The following is a 24,522-nucleotide window of genomic DNA, read 5'->3' as shown; positions in this document are numbered from 1 at the left end:
AAACACTCAGACTCACTGAAGCAGCACTAGGGCAGAAAGGGGACAAGTGCTCCCTGTGCTTTGAATCGGGGAGGCCATTCTTGGGGACACAGGCCAGGTAAACCAGCCACGGAAATGGCACTGGCCCGGCCGCAGAGGACCAGATCAAAGGGGCCCCTCCTGCAGGGGTGTTCTCTTCCTCAGCCCAGGAATGTAATCAGCCAGAAAGGGAAAACCGAGCTGAGCTGGGTCTATTCAGCCTGGATCCCTCCAAGGTCTTGGGCAGGGGCCCAGCTCCCTTTCTGGTGGCAGGAGGTGGGGACGAGGGGGGGGGGAGGGCGGGGGGGGGATGGGTCCTTCCTGTGGGAGCCATGTGATAGTTTTAGAGATGTGGCCTGACACAGTGTATAATGATGGATTTTACAAAACGTCCAGAATTGCCCCAAAGTCATTCACCTGTTCATTGCCCCGAGGACCCCCGCGGCACCACTAAGGCTGGGGGGGAATCGGCTAACACAAGTGGCCCAGGACCGGCAGGGGCCAGTACGAGCACCCAGGGCAGGGCGGGGACTGCAGCAAACGGGAGAGCCATGCCCCTGATGGCAGGGGCAGCTCAACTCCGCTCGGGGGACGGTCGCCAGGCAGAAATGTGAAGCCTGTATTTCCAGAGCTTTTTCCTCTGTTTTTCTCCAAAGAAGCTTCAAATCTGAATTTTTATATAAAATCTCCCAATTTAAAATTACTGGCTCAGTTAAAAAAATAAAAAAATAAGAAATTTCGCGCTGCAAATCAAACCAAACCCCGTCTGCTCAGTTAGCCGGGGGCCACCAGGACTCAGCCCCGGGAGCCGACACCGTCCGAGCCAAGGAGTGGCCGGTGATCTAGAAGAACCCAGGCTTCGGAGGCAGCTGAGCAACAGTCTGAAACCTGGCACCGCTGCTTGCTTCGGGCTGGACTGGCTTTTGACAGGGGATACCGAGGCATCGGAGTCTCATATCGCTCTGATAAAGCGGGAACAACGATACCGGTCGGCAGAATTGTCCTAAGTTTTGCGAGAAGAGATATACACAAAATACCAAGGGCAGGGCCCGCCACCAGGAGGCTCAGGAAGGGGGTTTGCTCTCTTCCGCCTCCCTCCCTCGTGAGTTTTGAACTCGCCCTTGCTTCAGCCAGAAGACAATGGCCGGCAGCAGATAAACTTGAACACCAGCCTCGTGTTTGGGAGGCTCTGAAGGGCAGAACGCATTTGCCAATACGCTGGGGCAAAGATCAGAAAGCTGAAGGTCTAGGCCATGGTGGAGAAGACACGAGTCCGGCCAAATGCTTGCTTATGAGATCAAAGGAGGGACGGCCTCCTGCACAGGCACCCACCCCCGCCCCCCACTCCCACCACCCTGCTGGCAAAATTAAAGCCTCCACTGGAAAACCTCTGAAGGTTCAGAAGACATCACTGCTAACAGCATCGGACAGGAATATGTCCTCTGACCCTAGTTTCCATCCTGAACTGGGATCTGCTGTCTGATGTGCAGTTACAGGAACAGAGAGGCCTGAGGACAGAACTTTGAGGAAGGCTTGCTAGGAGCCAGGCTTGATGCTGGATCATCATCACCGATATCACTGCCACCAGCTAACAACAGCCACTAATTCTTGAGCACCTGCTCTGAGCCACTGCAAGTTCAGTGCTACTTGCTTCCGTTCCCACACTTGCCCCCCCTTATGGGTACCGCTCCCTCTCTCATTTATTGAAGGGGAAACCGAGGCTCAGGGAAGGTGACTGAGGGTTGCACAGGCAGATAGAGGCAGAGGTGGGGTTTGAACCCTGCTCTCCGGGGCTGAGAACCTGCAGTTTAAACCAGGGCTCCACCCTTGGGTCCTGCAACTCTTAGGGATGCGGAATGAACCCGTAATCGTCCAACTACTATGGGATGAGCCCTATTGCCGGTGGTTTCGGTACATTATCTCATTGGATCTGGACAAAAGCCCTGGGTAGAGAGAGGAAGAGGCTATGAATTTGGTGGCATCTGTTAAGTACCAGGCGATGTGCCAGGGGCTTTAACTGCCATGTCATCTATGATGGGATTAGTGGAAAGCAAGGTAGTTCTCCACATGATGAATCAAGGCTCTTATCAGGTGAGCAAAGTACCCATGGCCGTGGAGTTAGCGGTAAGTGGCCAAAAAAAAAAAAAAAAAAAAATGGCTCAAGCCCTAATCTATCTGCTTTGCAATGTGGTGTTCCCTTCGTTGGGCCATGCTGTCTCCCCTGTGCAGATAGACTAACCTGCCTCTCTTCTCCCTTCCCTTCCCATCCTTTCTCTTCCTCCTCCTCCTCCTTCCCCTCCCCTCTTTCCTCCTTCTGGCTTCCACCCTGAGTTTTAGCCCCACCTAAGAAACAACAATTGCAACAGCTAGGGATAGAGTGTCTGAGACTGCACATACATTCTGTCCCTATTAATGTATGGATTTATGTCGTCCACTGCACAAAATGACCCTTTCTCAAAAGACTCTCTAGAAATCCCACTCACTGCACAATTCCAGAATAGGTACATTTTGCTCACACTCACTGACCACAGTCAGATGAAACTTGCCCTTTAATCGATTTTTGCCGGTTTGGGGATGAGGGTTGTTTTGTTTTCCAGTAGCACTGTTGACTTGGCCATGATCTCACTTTGCTTTCTGCGCCAATGGCGCCTCTGAATGGCTGTCCATATTTGTGGAATGAATAACTGGGGTTAAAAGCTAAGAGGGCAGTCCGTGGCTACGTAACAGAGCGATGCTAATAAGTCCATCCACTGACTAGACCCTTGGCCTCGCCATCTTGACTCCAGCCAGACACCAAGTATATAAAAGGTTTCGGGGCCGGTACCTGGTTCTGTTGGAGACGTTGGCCCTGGTTCCGTGTCTTTTCTGCATCCCATAGACTCAGACCGAGACCCCATGTCAGAATCTAGGAGTAAAAAGAAAGTATTGCTGTCCTTACGTTGGGGTGGAAAAAGGGATCGACAACGTGGCAATGTGGAAAATCCTCACGGTCCACAGCCAGGTGCCTAAGCCAGGATCTGGGACAAATCCAGGGGCAGAGGACTGTACCCTTTGGCCATTTAGGGAACAACAGCCAACCTCTCAATAACAAAACCATGAGTGTCCTCGCTTTTGAAATGATTAAGACTTGCACAGCTAACGAAATGTGTTCATAAATATTGGTCTTTAACACACCCCATGAAGGCAAGGAGGAAGATTCCCATTTTACTCTAGAAAAGAAAAATGGAACTGTGTAGAGATGAAAGGACTTATCCCAGAATATGCAGGTGGAAAGTAGGTGCGTTCGAATTTGAAAAAATTAAATAAAACCCTCAAGTTGGGAACTTGTCTTCCAGGAAAGCAGAGTGAGCCTATGGGGAGAACAGGGCATTAGACAAGCCTGTGGGTGCTTCTGCTCAGCACTGCAAATGTCCTAGGGAGGAGAAATCCCTTCATTCTTCACCAGCTAGCTGCTTATTTATCAGAAAATTTAGGTAACGAGGAAGCACTGAATTCGGAGCCAGAGTCTGGGTCCCGCCCCCAGCAATCCCCGGGGGCACATCGCTGACCCTCGCCACGCTTTGTTTTTCTTGTCTGCAAAATGGATAAAATGTCACCCCCTTATATAGCCACCTTACAGGGACGACCGAGACAGAAGTGTATAATCTCATTAAATCACTATGCATAATCTCATTAAATCCACTATGGTGGACACCCTCCTTCCCTTCCTCTTCCTCATTCTTCCTTCTGCCCTACCTCCGTCCTCACCACCACTGGCATGAGTTAGCAGCACGGATGCACGGGGCACTGCTCCCCGCACTTCACCTGCAACTACCTTGGCGGTGCTCACACGACCCTGGAAGGCGAGAGCTCTTACGGCCATGTTGCCCACCAGAAGCCAGGGCCTGGGGGGGCGGGGATAACTGACGTGCACCAGGTCACAAGGCGGTGGGTAACGGAACCAGAAATCATACCTGGGGACTCTACCCCATGCCCTGCGTTCTTTCCCACCATCTCAGCTCGTGGGCACAGAAATAGTCTTGTCTCTAAGGGGACCTGACGCGGGTGAGGAGGGATCAAGGGAAGAGGAGGGAAGTGATGTAGGGGCGGGGTCTGTCCTCACCCTCCCGCTAGCCCCATGGCCGTGGCTTGTAAGGGTCCACTGCCCGAGGCTGGAGCCCCCACAGTGAAAGCTGTGCCTTAGCTCTCCCTCTCATCCTACTTCACTCAGACTCCTCTCCTCCACGATGTCTTGAACCATCCCGTGTCCCGGGCTCTGAATAGGCACTTGGTCGACGTTGGGTAAACTCAGAGGAGGCAAACGAAGCAGTCAGGAGATGCCAAACGGGCACTACCAGAAGCACTCCCTGTAAGCAGGGGTCAAGGCACCACCACGTGTCCTGCCCCCTCACCCTGACCTCAGCGTGGCCGTGGCCGTGGCCCCTGGGGAAATGCCTCCCTAGTCTGCTGGGGCCTCAGAGCTCCCATCCTGTAGCAAGGGCAGCTTGTGGGCAGCGAACGTGACCTCACAGGAAGCCATGCTTCCTTCCCCCATCCCCTCTGGGGTTTCCACACTTTCCATTTTTCTTTCTAAGGTTTGGTATCTTATCTGATGAGAGCCGAACCCTTCTATGCCACACAGAGCCCTCACTTGGAAAGCAAATCTCTACAGTTGTCTCTCTGGGGAGCAGAGTGCCCTGTGAACGAGAGGTGGGGCCAGACAGCCTCGCGTAATCAGGGTCCCGCTCCCTCTCCCCCAAACACATATCCACAGCTCACCTTTCCAGAGATAAACCTGCTGGAAGCTGGTAACGGCATCCTGAGTTCCTTCCAGGGCTGCCGGAACTGCAAAGGGAGAGATTTATTTCCATGAGCTTCGATGTGCTTGTTCTCACGGGGGACCCGCCATGGCCACGCTGACCCACCGCTCCCACACGGGCCCCTCTTGCCTGAGAACTCTATTTCCCATCGAGATGCACTCAAAGAGAGAGCCTCGTGGAGCGGTCTTCCAGATCTCTGGTACAAAGCCAGAGCTGGTCGGACCCCAGGTGTCTGGGTCAGGGCATCAAAGAGACGGTCGTGGGGAGAGGCCATGAAACCATGAGACAGAACATTACCGAAGGAACCGGGGATTAGCCAAAAGAGAACCAAGCCCACGGAGACCCTGGGGCTGCGTCCATCGTCCCTGTCACTTCAGTCCTCTGAGGCTCTGGCCTTGGGGGAAAATGGGGATGATGATGGGAGGCTGGGAATACTTTGAAGTGTCTTCTGTGTCCTCAACATTTGATGCGCACCCTATGGTTGGTAGCTGCCATTATTTAATTCGTTACTAATATTATTCAGTGTCCTTTTCTGCCAAACGACACTCCTCCGGCATCACCCCTGGATGAGACCGGCTTTGCCACACCATTCCTTGATGGTCAGGGCAGCCTCTCTTGCCTCCGCTCAGCCCTAAGACCCTGCCAAACCCCCTGTGTTATGAGAGGCTAAGAAAAGAGCTCAAAAAGTACAGATTCTGAGGCAGACAACCCCACACGTGGCAGGAAACACCTGGCTCAGTCTGAGACATGAAAAAGTGATCACGTCTTGTTCACTATTATTAAGAACCATGTATTATTATAGCGAATTATTGTTAAGCATCATTGCCATTTGCCCAACACTATGAGGAGCACTTTCCAGATATTGCTTCATTAAACCTCATAGGTAGGCATTTTTTGCCCCTAATTTCCAGGTGAAGGTCAAAATCCAGAGAGGTCAATGCCAGAATTCAAACACCACTTTCTAGGCTCCAAACCCCATGCTTTCAATCACCTCACCAAAGAGACGATAACATATTTTAGAATTCTGCCCCTCCAAAATGGCAAACATCTGTAAAGTTTCTTGTGTTTAGAGAGGTGTTTAAAGAGGTTTAAAGAAGTTCAATTAAACAGTGACCTATTTGGGAAATTCAGCTATTAAAGTCATGAGCCCTTCCCCACCAAGAATTACCATGCTTGCCCCTCCCCCCACGGGGCATGGCCACCCCATGCTAGGCCACGGGGGTGAATCAAAAATATTGAGCTGCACTTGCACTTGGTTTTCCTGCTAAACTGGGAATAAATAACGATTCTAGACCATCTCACGCTACCCAATATTGGGATTTCATGTTGCCTTAGAAGACCTACTCATGATTCTCCCAAAGCCCTCTTCAGAGGGTGGATGTCACTTATAAAACTTTGGGCAAGTTAAAACCTATGATATCTGGAAGATAGAGACTTGGATCTCTGAAAATGTGACATTCACTCTACACAGTACAGAGGAGCCACTGTGTACTCCTCCAACACCAACACCGAGCAGGGGCTCCATCTGTTCTCCTTCCGCCGTCTTTCCTAATCACATTTGCTTATGATGAAGGCCAGACTAGGGGACTTTGTCCCAAGACAAATTAGAGAATTTGTGTCTTAAGTCTTTTTACACTAAATATATTTGGCATACTGACTCTTCAAAAGGATGGAGAGTAGAAAGAAAGAAAGAACGAAAGAATGAAAGAACGAGAGAAAAAAAGAAAGAAAGAAAGACAGAAAGAAAGAAAGAAAGAAAGAAAGAAAGAAAGAAAGAAAGAAAGAAAGAAAGAAGGAGAGAGAAGAAAGAAGGAGGGAAGGAAGATGTAAATATAGATATATAAATATATGCCTTTGGTAACATAAATGTCAGTGACATAAGTAAATAAAGTCAATACAATTTTCAAAATAGCTTAGGCCATCCATTAGGATTCTTACTTATCCTGTAAAAGTAGGAGACGCATCTTAGCGGAAGGGTGCTTTAGTGCTCTCAAACCTGAGACTAAAACCAAGGACCACTTCATGACGTACTTTACCATGAGGGGTACTTGCATTTGGATCAGGGACCCTCAACAAGTATTAGTTCACATCCACACCCCTGCTTCTTCCCAAGAGCAACAATCTCTCACGGATTTCTTCACCACTCGGCAGTTCCCATTTCTGACTTGGGTGAGTTGGTGAGACTCTCATGTGGTCCAGGATATCTTGACGATGTGTGCTGAGTAGGTCCTGCCTTCATGGAGCGGCAGGGAAAATCACAGGTGCCCTCCATCACCCGGGGGGAGAACAGGTGCTCCACACAGGTGCACACAGATCTCACACTGTACTGGGGTGGGGGGGACCAGAATGCACTGCGCCGTGATGGGAATGGGACCTTCTGACCCACTTTTTATTCATCTCGAGGCAAAGGAGCCCTGTGACTTCTAGCCTGGAAAATATGGCGAGTCTTAATCTCATCCTCGGTTTTTGCCCACTTCAACACAGCTCAATCCAGTGGAATTCAGGTAAATTCAGCACACGAACACCGAGCACCTTGGTCGGTCCAGAAAACCACCCGACCGACATCTAAGATTGGCACGTAGGTGTCTGTAAGTCACACAGAGAAAGTGATGATGCCTTGGTCATTTTAACTACGGATACGATTGCCCGGTCTCCACAGGGGTGCGCAGGAAACGCGGGGACGAAAAGAATGGCTCTGCGCCCTCTCTTGTCTGCCCCATCTCCCACCCCATGTCCATATCCACACTTACCTCCTCCATCTTTCCAGATCGGTCGGTGGCGCCCCCTCCTTCCTGCTCACCTTCTAGGAGCCACCCTCCTCCCCGGCATCAGTCTCCACATCCAACCAGCCTGTTGCCTAAACTAGTCTCAGATCCGCCCCTGCCAAGGGACCCACCACCCTTTCACACGGTTTTAACACCTCTTTTGACACGATTAGATTTTCACTGGTTCCCTTGACTCCTTCCCACCCCCACCCCCGACCGAGCCACACAGCCCCCGGGTATCCTTCCCGAAAGGCCATCCTACCTCCCGTCTTGCAAGAGCTGCTACACGTTTCAGAATTCCCTTCCCTGCGATCAGGTTCTTGACAGTGTGAGCAGCCACCCGGCGTCTGGAAGGTGCCCGTCTTCCCAGTGACGCCTAACACGTGCTTTCAGGCCCCTGCGTCACTGCGTGTGCTTCTCCTCTCCGCTAAGACCTCCTGTCCCCTGCCACCCGGTTAACCTCTCCATTCGCCCTTTAAGAATCAGGATCTGCATCACCTCCTTCTAGAAGGCCCCCACGACCCCCCTGGCTGGGTTATGTACCCCTCCTCTGGATTTCCGCAGCACTCAACAAACACCTCTGTCTTTAAGCTCACACTTGACTGTAATCGTCCTTGAATGTACTAGAGCTTTCCGAGGTTGGGAACTGGGCCTTCTTCATCTTGTATCACCCACACCGAGCATAATCCCTGCTGCAGAGCTGTCGTTGATTGCAAGGAGGAACACAGAACGGAAGCCAACGTTATGCCTCCCCTTCTCTGCTAAGCAACATTCTAACATAAAACAGGTTTCTTTAAGTTTATTTATGTATTGTAAGAGAGAGAGAGAGTGGAGGGGAGTGGCAGAGAGAGAGGGAGAGAGAGAGAATCCAAGCAGGCTCTGCACTGTCAGCGCGGAGCCCGATGCAGGGCCTGAACCCACAAACCGTGAGATCACGACCGGGGTGGAAATCAAGAGTCGGACGTTTAACTGACGGAGCCACCAGGCGCCCCTAAAGCAAAAACAGTTTTAACTGTCCAGACATTTGTCCCATTCCTTCCGTGATAGTTGAGTTAGAACATCCCTGTTACACAAACAGGTCTCCACACTGACTCATCGCCTTTCTCTCGGTAATCAAGGCAGCAAGAACGCATACACATTTAGAAGTTTTGGGGTTTGGCACGGAGCCTGATTCTTGGGGGTTGATGGGTGATGTGTGGTCTTAATATACTTCAAAACACTTCTGCAGAGGTCATGTGCTGTGTCTGGGGTGGGAGTGGGGGCTCAGTTTGAATCTACAGCCTGGGAGTGGGCAGCGTCCTAAGCCAGAAAGCCCAGGTTTCAGAGCCCACCGTATATTCTTTGCGCCTCCTAAACAAACCGCACTCTCGAATCCTTGTCTCAGGCTCTGCTTAGTGCTAAGCACATGACAGCTCCTGTAAATAACTAGGAGGGTCAGCCTATTTATAGATGCTCATCAGACATCAACTCCAAATGCATTTGGTGACAAAGAGCATCACAGATGCACTGTTAAGTTTTTCCACCAAGCTCCCGGCACCCCGAGACAATAGCAATCACTGATACAAAACAGACTCCTGCGAAGGGGACGCCAGCCATCGGCCTGAGCCTCACCATTGCCCAAAGCATGAAGCCTTTGGGATTCAGGATAAACCCGGGGTGTTCTGTCAAGGCCTGTGTTTTCCTGTCAAATGTCAAGTCTCTGTGGACATTAGGGGACATTTAATCTGCCTATTCTCATTCATTTGCACTTCAAGACATTGTGAGAAAGGAACCATAAGCCATTCCAGAGCTTTCCAAGACTTTCCTCTTAGAAAAGGGAAGATGGACCCAGCCAGCACCAAGTACTTGAAACATCCAGAGATGCCCACTGGCAACGCGGGAGATGCCGACCGTGGGTGGGTTCTGATCTTGAGGGAGATGTTTAAACAGAAATCTGATGATGGGAAAGAGAAACCTCACAACCAGGAAAAGCACTGGGCCTTCGTATTGGATAAAACGGCCTCTCCGTAATTTGTGAGTTTTTTTGTGGGTGTATTTGTTTGATGTGAACTGATATTTGTTTGGCTTAGCAAATGAAGAGAAACATGCTAAAGAGGCATTCTGGGGGCGCCCGGGGGGCTCAGTCGGCTGGCCGTCCGACTTCAGCTCAGGTCATGATCTCACGGTTCATGGGTCGGAACCCCGCGTCAGGCTCAGATTCTGGAGCCTGCTTCAGATTCTGTCTGTCTGTCTCCCTCTCTCTGTCCCTCCCCCGCTCATGCTCGCTTCTCTCTCTCTCTCTCTCTCTCTCTCTCTCTCTCTCTCTCTCAAAAATGAAGAAACATTAAAAAAATTTTTTTTGAATAATCCTCAAAGTAGAACATGCAGGGAGCTGACATTAATGACCCAATGTCTGGAGGAGACAAGCCCAGAGAGATGGCCGAGGACCAACATTCTTCATCACTGGACTCCTGAATTTGCTGGAATCACTCAAGTAACCCAAGCAAGTGGCACCAAGGGGGCGGTGGGGAGAGCTTTCGCTGATAGCCCGGGTCTCCCAAGTTTAAGGTGCAGGTGCCAGCAGTGACAGTTTCCTTAAGACGCCACATCACAGCTGTGACTGCACTCTCGTGGGTACAACTGTGAGGCAACCAGCTGCCTCCCCCAAGTGTCAAAAGCATCAGTGAGCAGCTCGGTGTGAAAGCGTTTTGCAAAACGCAACACGGATTCTGACGTGCTTCCCGTTTGATTCAGTGTATTCCACTGGGTTACAATTTCCCACAAATGGCAATCGATTCGCTTATACACGTCAAGGCTGATTCTCCATTAACCAGGCCAGCTGTTGAACCAGCCCCCTCGAAGGACCCGCGAGCTGACGGATGAAAGCGGACGTCCAGACCAGAAGTCCCACAGGGTGCCTCTGCGGGATGTGCCGTCAGGGGACCCGCGACTTGAGGTTCAGAAAGCAATGCCTTCAACTATGGCCTAGAGGGAATATGAGCACTTCACTCCGTAACATACAAAAAAGCATACCCCCATTTTACAGATGGAGACACTGAGGCTAGGAGAGGTTAATGTGTATTCGAGCGAGGCCGCGGAGCTGGAGGAGAAAAGCAGAATTCGTGTCCAGTATTTTCAGGGCAGGCCACTGCTCCATAATCTCTAGTATCTACTGAGTGCCCACCTCGCTGCGAGCATCACTCCAGGGCCTCATCGCACACTCCTCCCTTAATCCTTCCAACCCCCCTAAGAGCCCAAAGTCATCATTATCTGCACTTTATAACCAGGAAAGCCAAGGCCCAGAAAGGTCATACAATGAGCATAGGCAGCCACACTGGGATTTGAATCCGGGGTCTAATTCCAGAGTGTGTATTGCCGAGACCATCTAACCAATGGCTAAATGGGAAGGCAGGGGCTGAGAGGGGCAGAGCTCGTCTTGATTGTCCCCAGCTCCTTCCCATGTGCTTTCGATCCTTTCTGTGGCCTCCCCTGCTGCCGTCTGGATCCATGGAATCCTCACTCCTCTTTCCTTCTATCAATATCTGTTCTTAGAAAAGGGAATCTATCAGCTATTCACATCTTAGTAAGAACTTAAATCTCATTTCTTTTCCCAGGGATTAATTGTACTTAGAGTGACCAATTACCACGACAGGAAGATTTGTGCCCTGTTGTTCCCAGTTGGAGAGGGCCTCCTGATCCGTCTGCGCAATAAGGCAACTCTTAATTTGGAACATCATGAATATACCTCAGGGTGCCTGAAATCCCCATCCAAGCACACCCTTCGTAAAACTTAGCCCACACCACGGGTGCCTGGGTGGCTCAGTCGGTTAAGCGTCCGACTTTGGCTCAGGTCATGGTCTTGTGGTTCCTGGGTTCAAGCCCCACACTGACTGTGCGGAGCCTGGTTAAGATTCTCTCTCTCCCTCTTCCTCTCCCTCTCTCTGTCCATCCCTTGCTGGTGTTCTCTCTTTCTCTCTGTCTCTCCCTCTCAAAATAAATAAATAAACTTAAAAAAAAAAAGAAAAACTTTGCCCACATCAGGGGCGCCTGGGTGGCTCAGTCGGTTGAGCGTCCGACTTCGACTCAGGTCATGATCTCACAGCTCGTGAGTTCGAGCCCCTCATTACTGTTTGTTCGGAGCCCACGTCAGATCCTCTCTTTCCCTCTGTCTGCCCCTCCCCCACTCAAGCTCTCTCTCTTTCAAAAAAAAAAAACCATGAAAAATATTAAACAAAAAAGAAACCTTTGCCCACACCTCAAAATACACACAGACACACAGAGCACTGAAAGAACCCGAAACTTCAAAAGTCATTTGGTAATCACTCCTTCTCAGGGAGGCCAGACAAGGACACATTCTTTATTTCTTGGGCACACACCAAGCACATGCTCCATGGTAAGCAATTCCCTCTGGAGTTACTGCCCATAAACATATCATACGTCTCTCTTCAAATGCTTGTTTTCACCCTGGGCTACCTCTCAGAATAATGGGTACCATATGTTCACTGTCTATCATATAAATAAGTTACTTGACTTTATTTACCCCCCAAAAAACTAAGCCTCATGGAATCCCACCTAATCAGGCAATATTTTTTGTTCAGGCTTTGGTAAATAGTCACTCCACAGGTGTTATGTATATTCTCTACGTTTTATGCTTGATGCTGTGGATCCAGAAATTAGTAAGACACGGCCCAGGTCTTTAAAATAGCAAAACGCAGTGACAACTTTAAGAATGATAATAATAGTATCTAATATCAGTACTAAGTGTCAGACACCCTACAAAGTCCTCAAACAGGTGTATTATCCGAAGCATCCACTACAGAGAAGTGGGCAAGCCCATCAGCTTTAGAACCACATCACCTCGTGTCGGGTCCCCGCCCTTCTACTTGGAAGTCCTGAGCCCTTAAGAAGGCTTCGCTTTCTGTGTGCCTCAGTTTCTTCAGCTGTAAAACGGGGAGCCTTGGTAACAGTGCCTCCCCACAAGCACCGTGTGGGGGGTACGTGCCTTAGCAGTGGCCGGGGCCTTAGAGCAGGGGCTGGCTCATCGCACGCACGACGGGAGACGCGTCTGTGATTACCGCCAATATCTTCCTTTCCGCCATCACCGCAGCCCGGGGAGACGGGTCCTGTCCTCACCCCATTTTGTAGACAAGCCATCAGGCCTGAAGACCTTTACTGACCGGCCCCAGGTCACACACGCGGGGTCCCAAGCTGGGATTCACCACCACAGGCACACTCCCGGCTGGCAAGTGAGACCCGTGGACAGGCAGAGGCACACCTGCAGGGCACTGCCCCCCGCACGGCCCCCCGCACTGCCCGACAGAGGGATTCGTAAACTGTGTGTCATGCTCTGCGGCGGAGGAAGCAACAAACTCTACAGGGTAGTCAGGGAGGGCGGCTGGAGGAGGTGGCAAGCTGTCTGCCACTAGAACCCCAAGAGCTGCCGTCCACTGAGCAACAGGTCCTGCAGGCTTCCCCTGGAGGCAGGAGACGGTGGCCGCCACGTCCTGCAGAGACAGGAATCTCCAAGGGCTCTCTGACCTCCCCGCAGCCCCTTCCCCGCCCTGTCCAGCCGACACCCGCGCGGCTTTCACCCCTCCCGTCGCAGAGGGCGGGCTGGGACCACGTGCTGGCAGGAAAACAGAGAGGGAGCCAGGCTGCCACCAACCTCACAGAGGAACCGGGAGCGAGGGATCCCTGGGCCCTGTTCTCACTATAAACTCCGACTGTTCGGGTCGGAAGGAAGCTCCCAGGCCACCTCGTCAGTGCTTCTCCCGCTTCTCAAACTCAGCAGGCATAGCATGATCCTAGACAGCCGGTTAGAACAGACTCCTGGGGCCACCCAGGGGGTCCGGGCCGGGACCTGAGAACTTGTGTTTCTAAGGAGCTTCTGGTGATGCTGAGCCCGCCGGTCCTGACCGCACTGAGTCTTGCTGCTGTGGTCAGTCTCCAGCTCAGGACTCTTCCCTGAGGGACACCTGCCGAGAGGGCAGGGCTGGGGCGGGCAGAGAGGAGATCTGACTGGCCGCCTCGCTAATGCCTATCCCTGTGAGATGAGGGGGCGGGCAAATGATCTCAGAGCGACTTCTAGATCTAAGGCTTCTAGGCTTGTGGGAAAGGTTGGAAGAGCTTCTGAAAGAAAGAAGAGGAAGGCACGGGCCGGATGGTGATTTCTGTCAATGGAGCCCATGTGGGGGGGGGGGAGGGGACACAGTCTCTTGCACCCCTGTAATTAGAATGGGCAGTGTGGCTGGTACCGGGACCACCTGCAACAGGGTAGCCTCCCGGCGGAGCCAGCCCCCCCCTCCAGCCACCCTGGGGTCTGCGAGTTTTATGCAGCATCTTTGGTCCAGTTTCTTTTCAGAAGGAGAAATTTCTGAGGGTACAAGGAGGGCTCTCAGGGGAGGGGCGGCGGACCTGGCTGCTGAGGAAAATTCCTTCTGAAGGAACGTAAGCCGAAGGCGGAGACTTACTCTCGAACTCCTGGCCTCCCAGCCGCAGTGTCGCCGGGCGGCTCCCCTGGTCGTATGTCACACCAGGACACGTGGCATTAGCCCGGGCTTCCGTGGGGTCCCTCCAGTCTTTGACGTTGCAAAGCAGGACGTCGGGGGAGCTCAGCAACCCGCAGATGAGGGGGCCTGCAGAGTCACGAGAGGGAAGAGAGGCTGACGTGATAGAGACAGGAAGGGCCCCCGCCCCCAGGGACTCACGTCTGTGCCCCGAGAGGCTTGGAGGATGGGGACAGGTAACAATTCCTCGGGAGCACAGAGGGACCCTGGAACTCAGGAGCCTGGTCTTCAACTGGGTTACTTTTCCCTGATAGGCCTGCAGTTGCCACAGGGGCAAATTCCCCAAGGAAGAGCCACCAGTGCGACTGCCGAACTTTCCTTGTGCGTCAGAGGCCTTCTTCGTGGGTCAGCAGCAGTGACGACACCTCAACACCACTGGGGGTCTCGGTGCCAGAATCCTCTGTCCTCCTCCTCTACCCCCACCGCATGCAGAGCTTTTTTCAGACCTGGAGCAAATAAACAGCAGCCCCCCGCCACCCCTCACATACACACACGCACACACACGCATCAACCTTGAAGGGACTCAGATTCAAACTAAGGAACTATGAAAAACCAAGAGCCCTGCACCAACAGCACAAACTTCCCTATTAGGAAGCGAGCTCCTCGTCTCCGGAGGCATTCAAGCACAGGCTGTGTGCCCGCGTGTCCGGGACATACAGGGAGATATCTCTAACTAGGGGAGGCACCAGACCATTTTGTCTTGAATATATAAATATCCGAAGTTTTATTTTTTTAATGTCTATTTATTTATTTTGAGGGAGAGAGTGAGCACATGAGCAGGAGAGGAGCAGAGAAAGAGAAAGAGAGAGACAGAGAGAGAATCCCAAGCAGGCTCTGTGCTGTCAGTGCAGAGCCAGACGTGGGGCTCAGTCCCATGAACCGTGAGATCGTGACCAGAGCCGAATTCAAGAGACACTTAACGGAGCCACCCAGGTGCCCCTATATATCATTTTGATAAATAATCCCATTAGGTAGTATAGTTGTTAAGATTCTCCTGAAAAAAAAAAAAAAAAGGAAATACTCATTCCATAATGCCATTCCCCTCCTTATCCTCATTTCTACCCAAAGCCAGATAGCATTTCTAACTCATCTGTCACCAAATTTCCCCAAAGTAGATGCCTCAGACGCCTGCCTTATGAATTTGATGTCCTGTCCTCCCCCCCCCCCCACCACTGGCCACTTTTAACCTGCAGTTGCCAAAAAATCAGCAGCAGCAAGAACAGCACGAGCCCCTCTGGGTAAAACACCACCTTCGAGGCCCTCTGACTGGTGGTTCTCAAACCAGGGGGCTTCGACCGATCCGATCGACAGCACAGGGAGAGTTCTGAAAATGCTCGTTCCTCAGCACCAACCACAGGGTTTCTGACTCTGTAGGTGGGTAGGTAGGTTGTAGGTCTTGGAGGGGTGGGAGGTGGTGACATTTGGGCATTAGCATTTGTAAACAACACCACAGGTGATTCTGGTGCACGGATGGATTCTAGAAACCCTCGCCTCCTTAGCCCAGTTCATTCCACAGATGAGGAAGCAGAGGCATGGGAAAGGGGACTGGTTTTGCTAGCTACTGAGGAATAGCCAGCCGGCAGCGAGGGCCTGGGACCTCAGTGGGGGCCGGGAGGAGCCCGCTGAGGGCCCAGAGGAAGTCTGAGCACTAGGGCCGTCCTCTCACAAGCCAAGACGCAGACTCATGGGATTAAACAAGAGGCGGGTAGATTTTTCCTTCTGCTCCAGACCTTGGAAAGCGAAACCCACGCGGCTTTGTCCTTTAGTGCTAAAGTGTCAACGAGATCTCCGTGTGTCTGAGACATGGGTGCCAGCTAGAGACTGGAAGTCCCTTTGCTGGTCACACACTGCCCGCTTCGGGTACACGCCCGTGTACCATGAGCCGCACGAGGCCCTCTGAGCCCCGCTTCCAAGAAGCCCCCACTGACATGTAGGTACAGAAGCCTCACGAATTGTCCTTACTAGTCAGTGGAAACAAAGCCACTGAGGCAGGGGGAAGGGGGGAATCCACCAGAAAGTTAAATGACTTTCCAGACCGCGGTAGCAGGATTCTGTTCCTGGCCATCGGCAGACCCAGCCAGCGCTTTCATAATTTAAAGCTCCAAATCTGCCCGTCGGGCAAGACTGGGGAAAACATCTGCCTTGATGTTTTATGTGTGTCTCGAGGAGAGCTTAACTCGAGGCGCTGTGAGGTGGTCGGTCAGCTGGGCATAAATCACGGATCACAGGTTACGCTTGGAGGAAAAAGCAAGCGAGCTGCTAGCCAGAAATGTCATGGAAAAAAGGATTTTGTGGGCTCACTGTTCCATGGAACACAATAATTCTTCCATATAGGATTCTAAGGAAAGCGAAACGAACCTTCCGACTTGAAAAACCATATGGGTGGGTGAGTAATGGAGCATCTGGGGAAATTGTGGTATCCTCGGAAAAGAAGGCAGAAGGCATCCTTGATTTGAACCGCAGTGTTTCCCACATACACGCGCTGACACACACGTCCATGCTTACACGTGTCTGTGTGGGTTTAATCTCTCTGTCTCTGCATATACTTTTGCTTACCTCAACACTAACACGAATGCACGTCATGTAATCACAGAGCATCAGGCCTAAAAGGAATTTTAGAATCTAACTTGGTCCAGTCCAGGCTCCTGCCCTACCACTGCGACACTTTCTTGTTCGGCCCCCGCAGACCGCAGGGAGCTAACCTCAGCGTTTTCAGCAAACACCCTGTGTGAACCCCGGGGCAGCATTCAAGTCTGTTGACAAAACTCCTCCACGGGTCACCCCTCTGCACCACGGCTTCCGTGAGGCACCACCCTCCTGGGTCTCTTCCCTGCCGTCTGGCCGCTAGTTCTCCGTCTTCTTCGAAGGTTCTCCCCATCATGTAGGTGTTCACCAGGGATCGGCCCCCATCACCCTTGATCTTCTCACACCCCGGGCCCGCCTCCAAGGAAATCCCACCCATACCCACGGTTCTGATACCTCCTCGACACCGGGGACGCACGCCTTTCCGTCTCCCGCCCTGACTCCCCCTCTGAGCTTTGGATCTTCGTCCCCAAAAGCTCAGTCCCACCTTGTGACTGTCTTAAAGGCGTTTCAAACCTAGCACAGTGTAAATGGATTCATGACCTTCCCAAATCTGTCTCCCGTTACCAAACCCAACATCTCCCATCATTCACTGCACAAGCAAGCTATCTAGGCGAGCAAGTTGGAGAGCCAAGAATGGTCCTCAATACTCATGTCCAAAGTCCTGTCGGTTTGCCTGCTATTGATACCTTGAATCTGTCCCCTTTTCTTCATCTCCACTGCTGTCCCCTCAGCCCAAGCTACCCCCTCTCACCTGGACGGCAGGGTGTAACTCCTCACCGAACTCCACATCTAGTCCAACTCCCCATCTATCACCTTCTCAAGACAAAGTGTCAAAATTCGTATCTGATCATGGCATTCCTTTCCTTCACACTGTCATTAGCGGGGCACCTGGGTGGCTCAGTTTGTGAAGCGTCCGACTTCAACTCAGGTCATGATCTCACAGTTCATGGGTTCGAGCCCCGCATCGGGCTCTGTGCTGACAGCTCAGAGCCTGGAGCCTGCTTCGGATTCAGAGTGTCTCCCTCTCTCTCTCTCTCTCTCTCTCTCTCTCTCTGTCCCTCCCCCACTCACACTCTCTCTCAAAAAAACATTGTTTTTAATTTTAAAAAAATACTTTCAAAGGCTTACAATTATTCCTCGAATCAAAACCACCTCTACTGAAGCCCGCGGGTCTGCCTAAGCTAAGCGGTCACCTCGTGTTATGACTCCCCACGCCGTCTCCACGTTGTATATCCTGGCTTCCACGACCCTGCGTATTCCTGTCAGACCCCGGGTCCTGGCACCGGAGGGCCCCCGTCCTCACTGCCACATTAGTTACCTCCTTGGACCTGCGCAAGGATGAAGCCATCACAGCACGAATCACGGTCGCACGCCAGAAGACAGAAGAGATGAGCCCCGGTCAGATCGGCTCCCGAGGCTGAGAACACGACGGCCCCGTAGGTTCCAGAGAGCGCGTTTTGGAAGCCCGTTGGCTTGAAGCTCTTCCGGCTTGTTGTGGTGAATTCTTGGCCTGGGGAAAAGGCAGAGAAAAGTTTTTTTCAAAGATCTGAAAACAGTTCGGAGTCCGCCACGGTTTACGGGTCACGTGACAACGGACCCTCCGTTTGGGCCCGGGGCAGCATCGAGTCCAAGATGCGACGCTCTCTGCGCCGCGAAACTTCTGGATTTCCCATGCGTGAAGGAGGGGGAGCCCAGCAGACCTGGACAGACGCCCCTCACATCTTGGAAGCGCTAGAGGGGATGCGCGGAGAAGTGACACCTATTATTGTTTCTACCATTACCAGCAAACATTTATTGAGCTCCAACTGTGCACACAGACACCGTGACACGTGATTTGCCTTCGCGACCTCACTTCGTCTTCACTGCCCTACGGGTGAGGTTCAGCGTGCCCTGCCCGCTACCACACGCGCTTCTGTGCTTCCAGCTCGGGCCGGGCGAGAAGCTGTGACGCTGAAGTCACACCGGTCGATCTACGGTTTTCCCGGCACGTCAAACGGCAGGTGCATACAGCACACGCAAACACAGCGGAGCGCGGCTGCAAGAAACACGGTAGGGTACGCAGCGCCTACTGGCCAACGTTCTTCCTCTGGCCACCGTCTCTGCCTCCGAAGCGACAATTCCAATTCTCCCCTCCCTAACTCGGCAGACTCCCCCCTTCCCTCCTCCCTCCCACATCAGGCTACGTGGCTCTTCTAGCATTTACTGAGGCGTCGCTCTGCGATGGATTCGACGTCTTTTTAAAAATTGTGCTAGCATTTTAAATAGGATTGTGATAGCTTCTGTCAGTCCTCAGCTAAAAATGGCAAGGTTTGGGTTTTGCCTGTCCCTCACTCCAGTTTTCCCATAAGCCCTGTTATTTTGAGAGCATCATTGTGCAAAGACGAGATTTTTCAGGGAGGGATATATATAGATCTACGGCCAAAATGTCTATCCTATTATTATGTCCCTTTCACATGTGAGGCAAGAGAGCCTGAACGAGTGAATGGTCCTGCCTGGGTTTACACAGCTGGTGGGTGGCAGACGGAAGGCCTTCCTCATCCTGACCTCCCTTCCACCCTGCTGTTCACCAGGACTTAACCGACTCAGGCCCCCGGAAGTAGTGGAGAGGCTCAGAGTGAGGAACCCAGGAGCACAAGCCTTGGAATGAGACAGATTTGGGTGCAAATCCTTGTGGCACCTCAGAGCCTCAGCTTCCCCTTCTGTACAATGGGGATGACAGCGTGTCATCCTCCTGGATGTTGAGGGGATAAAAAGATAGACCATACATAAACGGGTTGAGCAACGGGTCTGCCACTTGGCTGATGCTCAGCATTTTCCAGGTCTCCAGAAGGCCACATCTTCTGCCCCCTCACATTGCTTCACTCCGCCCCTTCTGCCTGACCGCCCTGTCACTGGCTGAGCCTGAAAAGCCCCAGCCCCATCCTTGTCACCAAAACCCAGCCTCATTTCAAGGCCCCATCTCCCTGATTTTTACAGTTAGAATTCGTTTCTCCCTCCCTAGATCTCAAGGCTCCGTCATCCTTCACCCCGTATTTAAGCTACTCGAGACAGTGTCTGCTTCCGTAACCGGCTTGAGACTCCCCAGAGCCATTCCCTGCTGGCCAACCCTATAGCCGCCGGCCATACGTGACTATTTAAATGTCTATTTCAGTTCTCCAAAAGTCATGTTGCAGTAGCCACATTCCAAGTGCCGGTGGCCACGTGTGGCCATTTTGGACAGCAAGGGTTTATAGAACATGCTCATCACTGAAGAAAGCTCCATGGGACCGTAGCCCTGGACTGTAGGGCCATCTCTCAGCCCCACCCCTGGTATCCACCACATTGCCCGGCGCCGGGGACCTCCTGCCCTGAGGTCTTCATGTAAGTGCCTCTTCTTCCTTCCGCCTCAGGTCTCCGTTCCAACGTCCTCTCCCCCGAGGCTCCTTCCCTGGCCAACCTCTAGCAATTAACGTTTTTCTTTCATTTCCTCTTTAAGTTGTCATAAAATATATGTCACATAAGATTGACCGTTGTAACCATCTTAAGTGGATACTTCGATGGCATTCGTACCTTCACACTGTTGTGCAATCATCACTCCCATGCGTCTCTATTATTTTGCCTCAGCCCAAAATGAAACTCTGCACCCATCCAACACTGACCGTCCATCCCCTCCCCCGTCCCTCGTAACCACTGTTCTACTTCCTGTCTCCGTGAACCTGACCGCCCTAGTAGCCCATGTCCGTGTCTGTCTTGACCCAGTGCCCTGTTTTATTTTCACGAAAGCGCTTAGAACCCTCGGAAATGATCTTATTGCTGGATCGATTCCTTCCCCAGTCATTCTGTCTGTTTTGTTCACAGCTGCGTCCACAGTGCCTGCCAAAGTACATATCCCGCCTCAGTAAATATTTATGAAAAGTGCCAGTGCCGAGCTGGTCCACACGAGGTCGAGTCCTAGACAACAGAGCAGGTCTGGGGGAAGTCTCAGAGCTGGAAGAGGTCATGCCCTGAAGTCCCAGGTTCCACCCTGACACAGGGGCAAGGTGCTTCCTCTTTCTAGACCTCTTCTGTGAAACTAGGGAGTTGGGCTAGGCCATCTAGAAGGAACCTCTGAGCACTGTCTTCCTTCGATTCTGAAAGATCACATGGCTTCTCCCCCACGTTCCCAGCCACAGCTCTTAGGTGCACGGAGACAGAATGGTACTGGGAGATGGACCGAGGTGTCCCGTCTTCCAGGTCGCTTAGGGTCAGGTGTGTGAATAGATGTGCTTGCCTACCTACTAGGCACCACTGACACGGGAGGCTTTCAAAAGCCACGTATATCCCTCCTCAGCTGTGACATCTTACGCCCTTTACAGCACGCAAACTAAAGAAGTTGCTGAACATCCCTTCTGTGTTTGCTCTCCTAGGAAGCAGAACACCTGTCTGTGCATTTCCTGCTTCAAAAAAAAAAAAAAGTAGGGGGCTCCTGGGTGGCTCAGTCGGTTAAACGTCCGACTTCGGCTCAGGTCGTGATCTCGCGGTTTGTGAGTTCGAGCCCCACGTCGGGCTCTGTGCTGACAGCTCAGAGCCTGGAGCCTGTTTCAGATTCTATGTCTCCCTCTCTCTCTGCCTCTCCCCCACTCATGCTCTGTCTCTCTCTCTCTCTCAAAAAAAAAAATAAATAAACATAAAAAAAGTAAAACAAAACAAAACAAAAAAAGCAAGAAACACACTGATTTAGTTTGGCAACAAGGAAGAGTCTCCGTTTCCCTTGCAATCGGAGATGAGGAGAAAAAAAATAAGAACAAACACTTAGAAAGAAATACAATCACATTAAAAAAAAATGTGATGAAACTCCAAGGGTTGGTTTTAAAGAACATTTTGGGGAGGGGTTACTTGTTTTATTTTGGTTGTCCTTTTTAGACAAAAATAAAGTCTCTATGTGCTGTTATTTTTTGTAATGGATAAAAAAAAATAATTGGAATAAACACTGGGGCAGGAATTCTAGTCCCCCCTGGCCACAGATGAGAGAAATCTCAGCTCTGCTGAACTCCACTCTCCCAGGGAGCCCTCCCCTAAGACAGGACGGAGGCATTAGGCGAAGGAAGGGCCAGAGGCAAAAAGCCACACGCACTTGTCTCTGCCATGGGCTGCAGACCGTGCGAGGCCAGCCGAGGCCTTGGGTCCGGACTGTGGCATCGTCTCCACGTTGCACAAGTCTGAAGCTGCTGGGAGCCAGGCCACCTGAGCTACGGATCTGTGAGAATGGCAGGCCTGCCGCTCCCCAGTCCACCCCCAGATCCTCAGTCAGGCCCCCTGGGCCGCCTTCTGGTTTGTGCCCTTACCTCGGGTCATCAGGAAACGTGTCAGCAAGAACAAAGTCGGTCTGAGAAATCTGCACCTGCTATGGACCATGCTCTACCAGCACAGGTCACCTCACCCCAACCTTCCAATCTCCTTGCTTCACTTGTGACTCCTCCTCTGCCACCGGAGAACTGGAGGCCCAGAACGTCAAGGACCTTGGCCACAGCTAGTAGGTGGCAGAGTGGGGTCAGCCCAGGCAGGCGAGCTCCAGCGCCCTCACCCTTAACCGAGTGAGGGAGGGCCCGGGGAGCAGGGACCAGCCATGCGCCGCAGCTCATGGGGAGCCTAGCTGTGGCCCAGGGCTCCCAGCCTCTCTTGGCCCTGATGGAGGCGAGCAGGACAGGGCAGAAGAGGGCGGGCTTCCCTGTCCCCGCTCTGTGAAGCCACATAGGGGAATTCAGACACACTTGGGGTCTCACCCACTTCCCCAACTGATTAACAGTAAGACCTTGTGGAACTCTTTTAATCTCTCTGAGCCTCAGTCTCCTCATCTGTAAAACAGGGGCTATGATCCCTGTTTCGCTTTCCTCAAAGAATTTCTATGAAGGTGGATGTAACAAGTCTAGGGAAGTGAGCTGTAAACTGAGAGGATATGCCCTTGCTACGGCCGGAGGACCAGGCCTCCCCGAGAGCTTATTTGAAAGGCAGAATTACTGACTCAGCATCTGCATTTTTATGAGCCCTCCAGGTAATATGCATGCGCCTGCAGCTGTAGGAGGCCCCGGTTGGTGAGGGAGACAGTCCTTGGAGGTTTTGGACCCTTGTGAGAAGGTCTGGTAACTTCTGGGGAGGGTGGAGACCAACGGGAAGGGAAGGCGTGAGAGGGGCAGCTGCAGGGAGCTCGGAGTCCACACCCCTGCTGGGGATGCTCCCCACTCATCGCTCATCGACACCCCTTGTGTCTGCTCTGTGACTTAGTTCCTCACCTACGGAGGAAGCCTCCCCGTCCCGACAGTGCGGTCCCCTCCCTGAACCCGCCCTGCCAGGAAGCGGCTCTAAGCACGAGTGTCAAGTTAAACCACCCAGGCCCCAAACCACCTAGCTCAGCCAACCTACCCTTTTTCAAATACACAGCCGGAGAGTCAGGAGTCCCGTTCCTCACTGTCACCTGGCACCTAAGACTCCCGAAGCCGGTGGCCTCTGAGTTCCCCAGGGTGTCTTGATGCTGGAGATGGAAAGAGGATGCATTATTATCCAGAGATGGTCACTGCAGTTCCACAAACATTCACCAAACTCTGACCGTGGCTAGGTGCTGGGGCTGCAAAGGTAAAAACAGACAATTCCTGCCCATTAGTCTCTCCCCATCTATTGGAGCACACCGACGCGGAAGCAGAAAATTCCGGCCCAGAGTGTTAGCTGCAAAGACACATGTAAGTCAAGAGGAGGTAATTACAGAAGCGGGAACGAGTAAGTCTACTGAGAAAGGAGAGCTTGAAAACTTTCCCAGAACAAAAGTGAATCTGGGTGGGGTACTGACGTATGAGTAAGAGTTCATCAGTTGGAAATAAAAGAAGGGGGTTTTAAGCAAAGTAAGAGGCAGAAACGACGACAAAGAATTCTGTGGTGTTTTGGGGCTCCTGGTGGCTCTGTCGGTTAAGCCTCCGACTTCAGCTCAGGTCATGATCTCACGGTCTGGGAGTTTGTGCCCCGTGTGGGGCTCTGTGCGGACAGCTCGGAACCTGGAGCCTGCTTCCGATTCTGTGTCTCCTTCTCTCTCTGTCCCTCCCCCACTTGTGCTCTGTCTCTCTCTACTCAAAAATAAACAAACGTAATAAATAAATAAATAAATAAATAAATAAATAAATAAATAAATAAATAAATAAATAAATAGAATTCTGTGGTGTTTTGAGGACTAGAGCCTGTGGTTCTTGGAGACTGTCAGTCTCGAGAGGGGGAATGGCGGGAGAGGACAGATGCAGAAGCATCCTTATGGGCACAGCTCGTGTCCAGTGAGGATCAAGGGAAGGTTTGTAAGCTTGGAAATGAGGTCAGACGTCCAAACGCCTTGCCATTCTCGCTAATCTCGGATCCCTCTTTCTGCCTGTTTCCAGAACTTCTGCTGGGGCTGGGGGGGCGGGGGGGGTGGCAGGATAAATCTGTTCTCATCAATTTGTGGTTTTTTCCCAGGGTTCTGCCCCCCTCTCAGAGTTGCCTGAGTTTCCTGGCTGTGCGGTGGAGGGATGATGGCCTGGGGAGGGGAGCAGGGCCCCCGAGAGGGAAAGGGCCCTGCACTCCTGAGAAGGGTGTGGGTGGCAGGTCCCAGACTGCAGGGCCCCCCGCCCCTGGAGGCAGTGGGGCGAGTGTGAGTTGGACGATACACCTGCAGCCTAGACCCAAACAAGGGGCTCCTGCCTTGGTAAAGGGTCCCTTGCACACCCCACACCTAACCCAGACACAAGGCTCCGAGGAGCCTGGCCCTGTGGCTGCAACACTGGGCAGCATAGACCGGCCAGGTCACTCCCCATCAATGACGACACCTGACCCCGT

General features: G+C 52.1%; 1 protein-coding gene across 3 annotated transcripts in view; it reads right to left on the bottom strand.

Annotated features, from left to right (window-relative positions):
• The window catches only part of TG (thyroglobulin), a 254,110-nt gene that overhangs the window by 164,844 nt on the left and 64,744 nt on the right, over positions 1 to 24,522 (bottom strand). For all 3 annotated transcript variants that reach the window (XM_042973584.1, XM_042973582.1, XM_042973583.1), the window contains exons 25-29: positions 23,092 to 23,200; positions 18,032 to 18,223; positions 14,032 to 14,196; positions 4,777 to 4,842; positions 2,843 to 2,923 (exon numbers count right to left, since the gene is read on the bottom strand). In XM_042973584.1, coding sequence (XP_042829518.1) covers positions 2,843 to 2,923; positions 4,777 to 4,842; positions 14,032 to 14,196; positions 18,032 to 18,223; positions 23,092 to 23,200 — 613 coding nt within the window. The remainder of the gene's footprint in view (positions 1 to 2,842; positions 2,924 to 4,776; positions 4,843 to 14,031; positions 14,197 to 18,031; positions 18,224 to 23,091; positions 23,201 to 24,522) is intronic.

Source organism: Panthera tigris, chromosome F2 (genome assembly GCF_018350195.1).
Source record: "Panthera tigris isolate Pti1 chromosome F2, P.tigris_Pti1_mat1.1, whole genome shotgun sequence".
In the NCBI taxonomy this organism is placed as follows: Eukaryota; Metazoa; Chordata; class Mammalia; order Carnivora; family Felidae; genus Panthera; species Panthera tigris.
The sequence above is the reverse complement of the archived record's forward strand: the minus strand, read 5'-3'. Positions and strand labels throughout refer to the sequence as shown.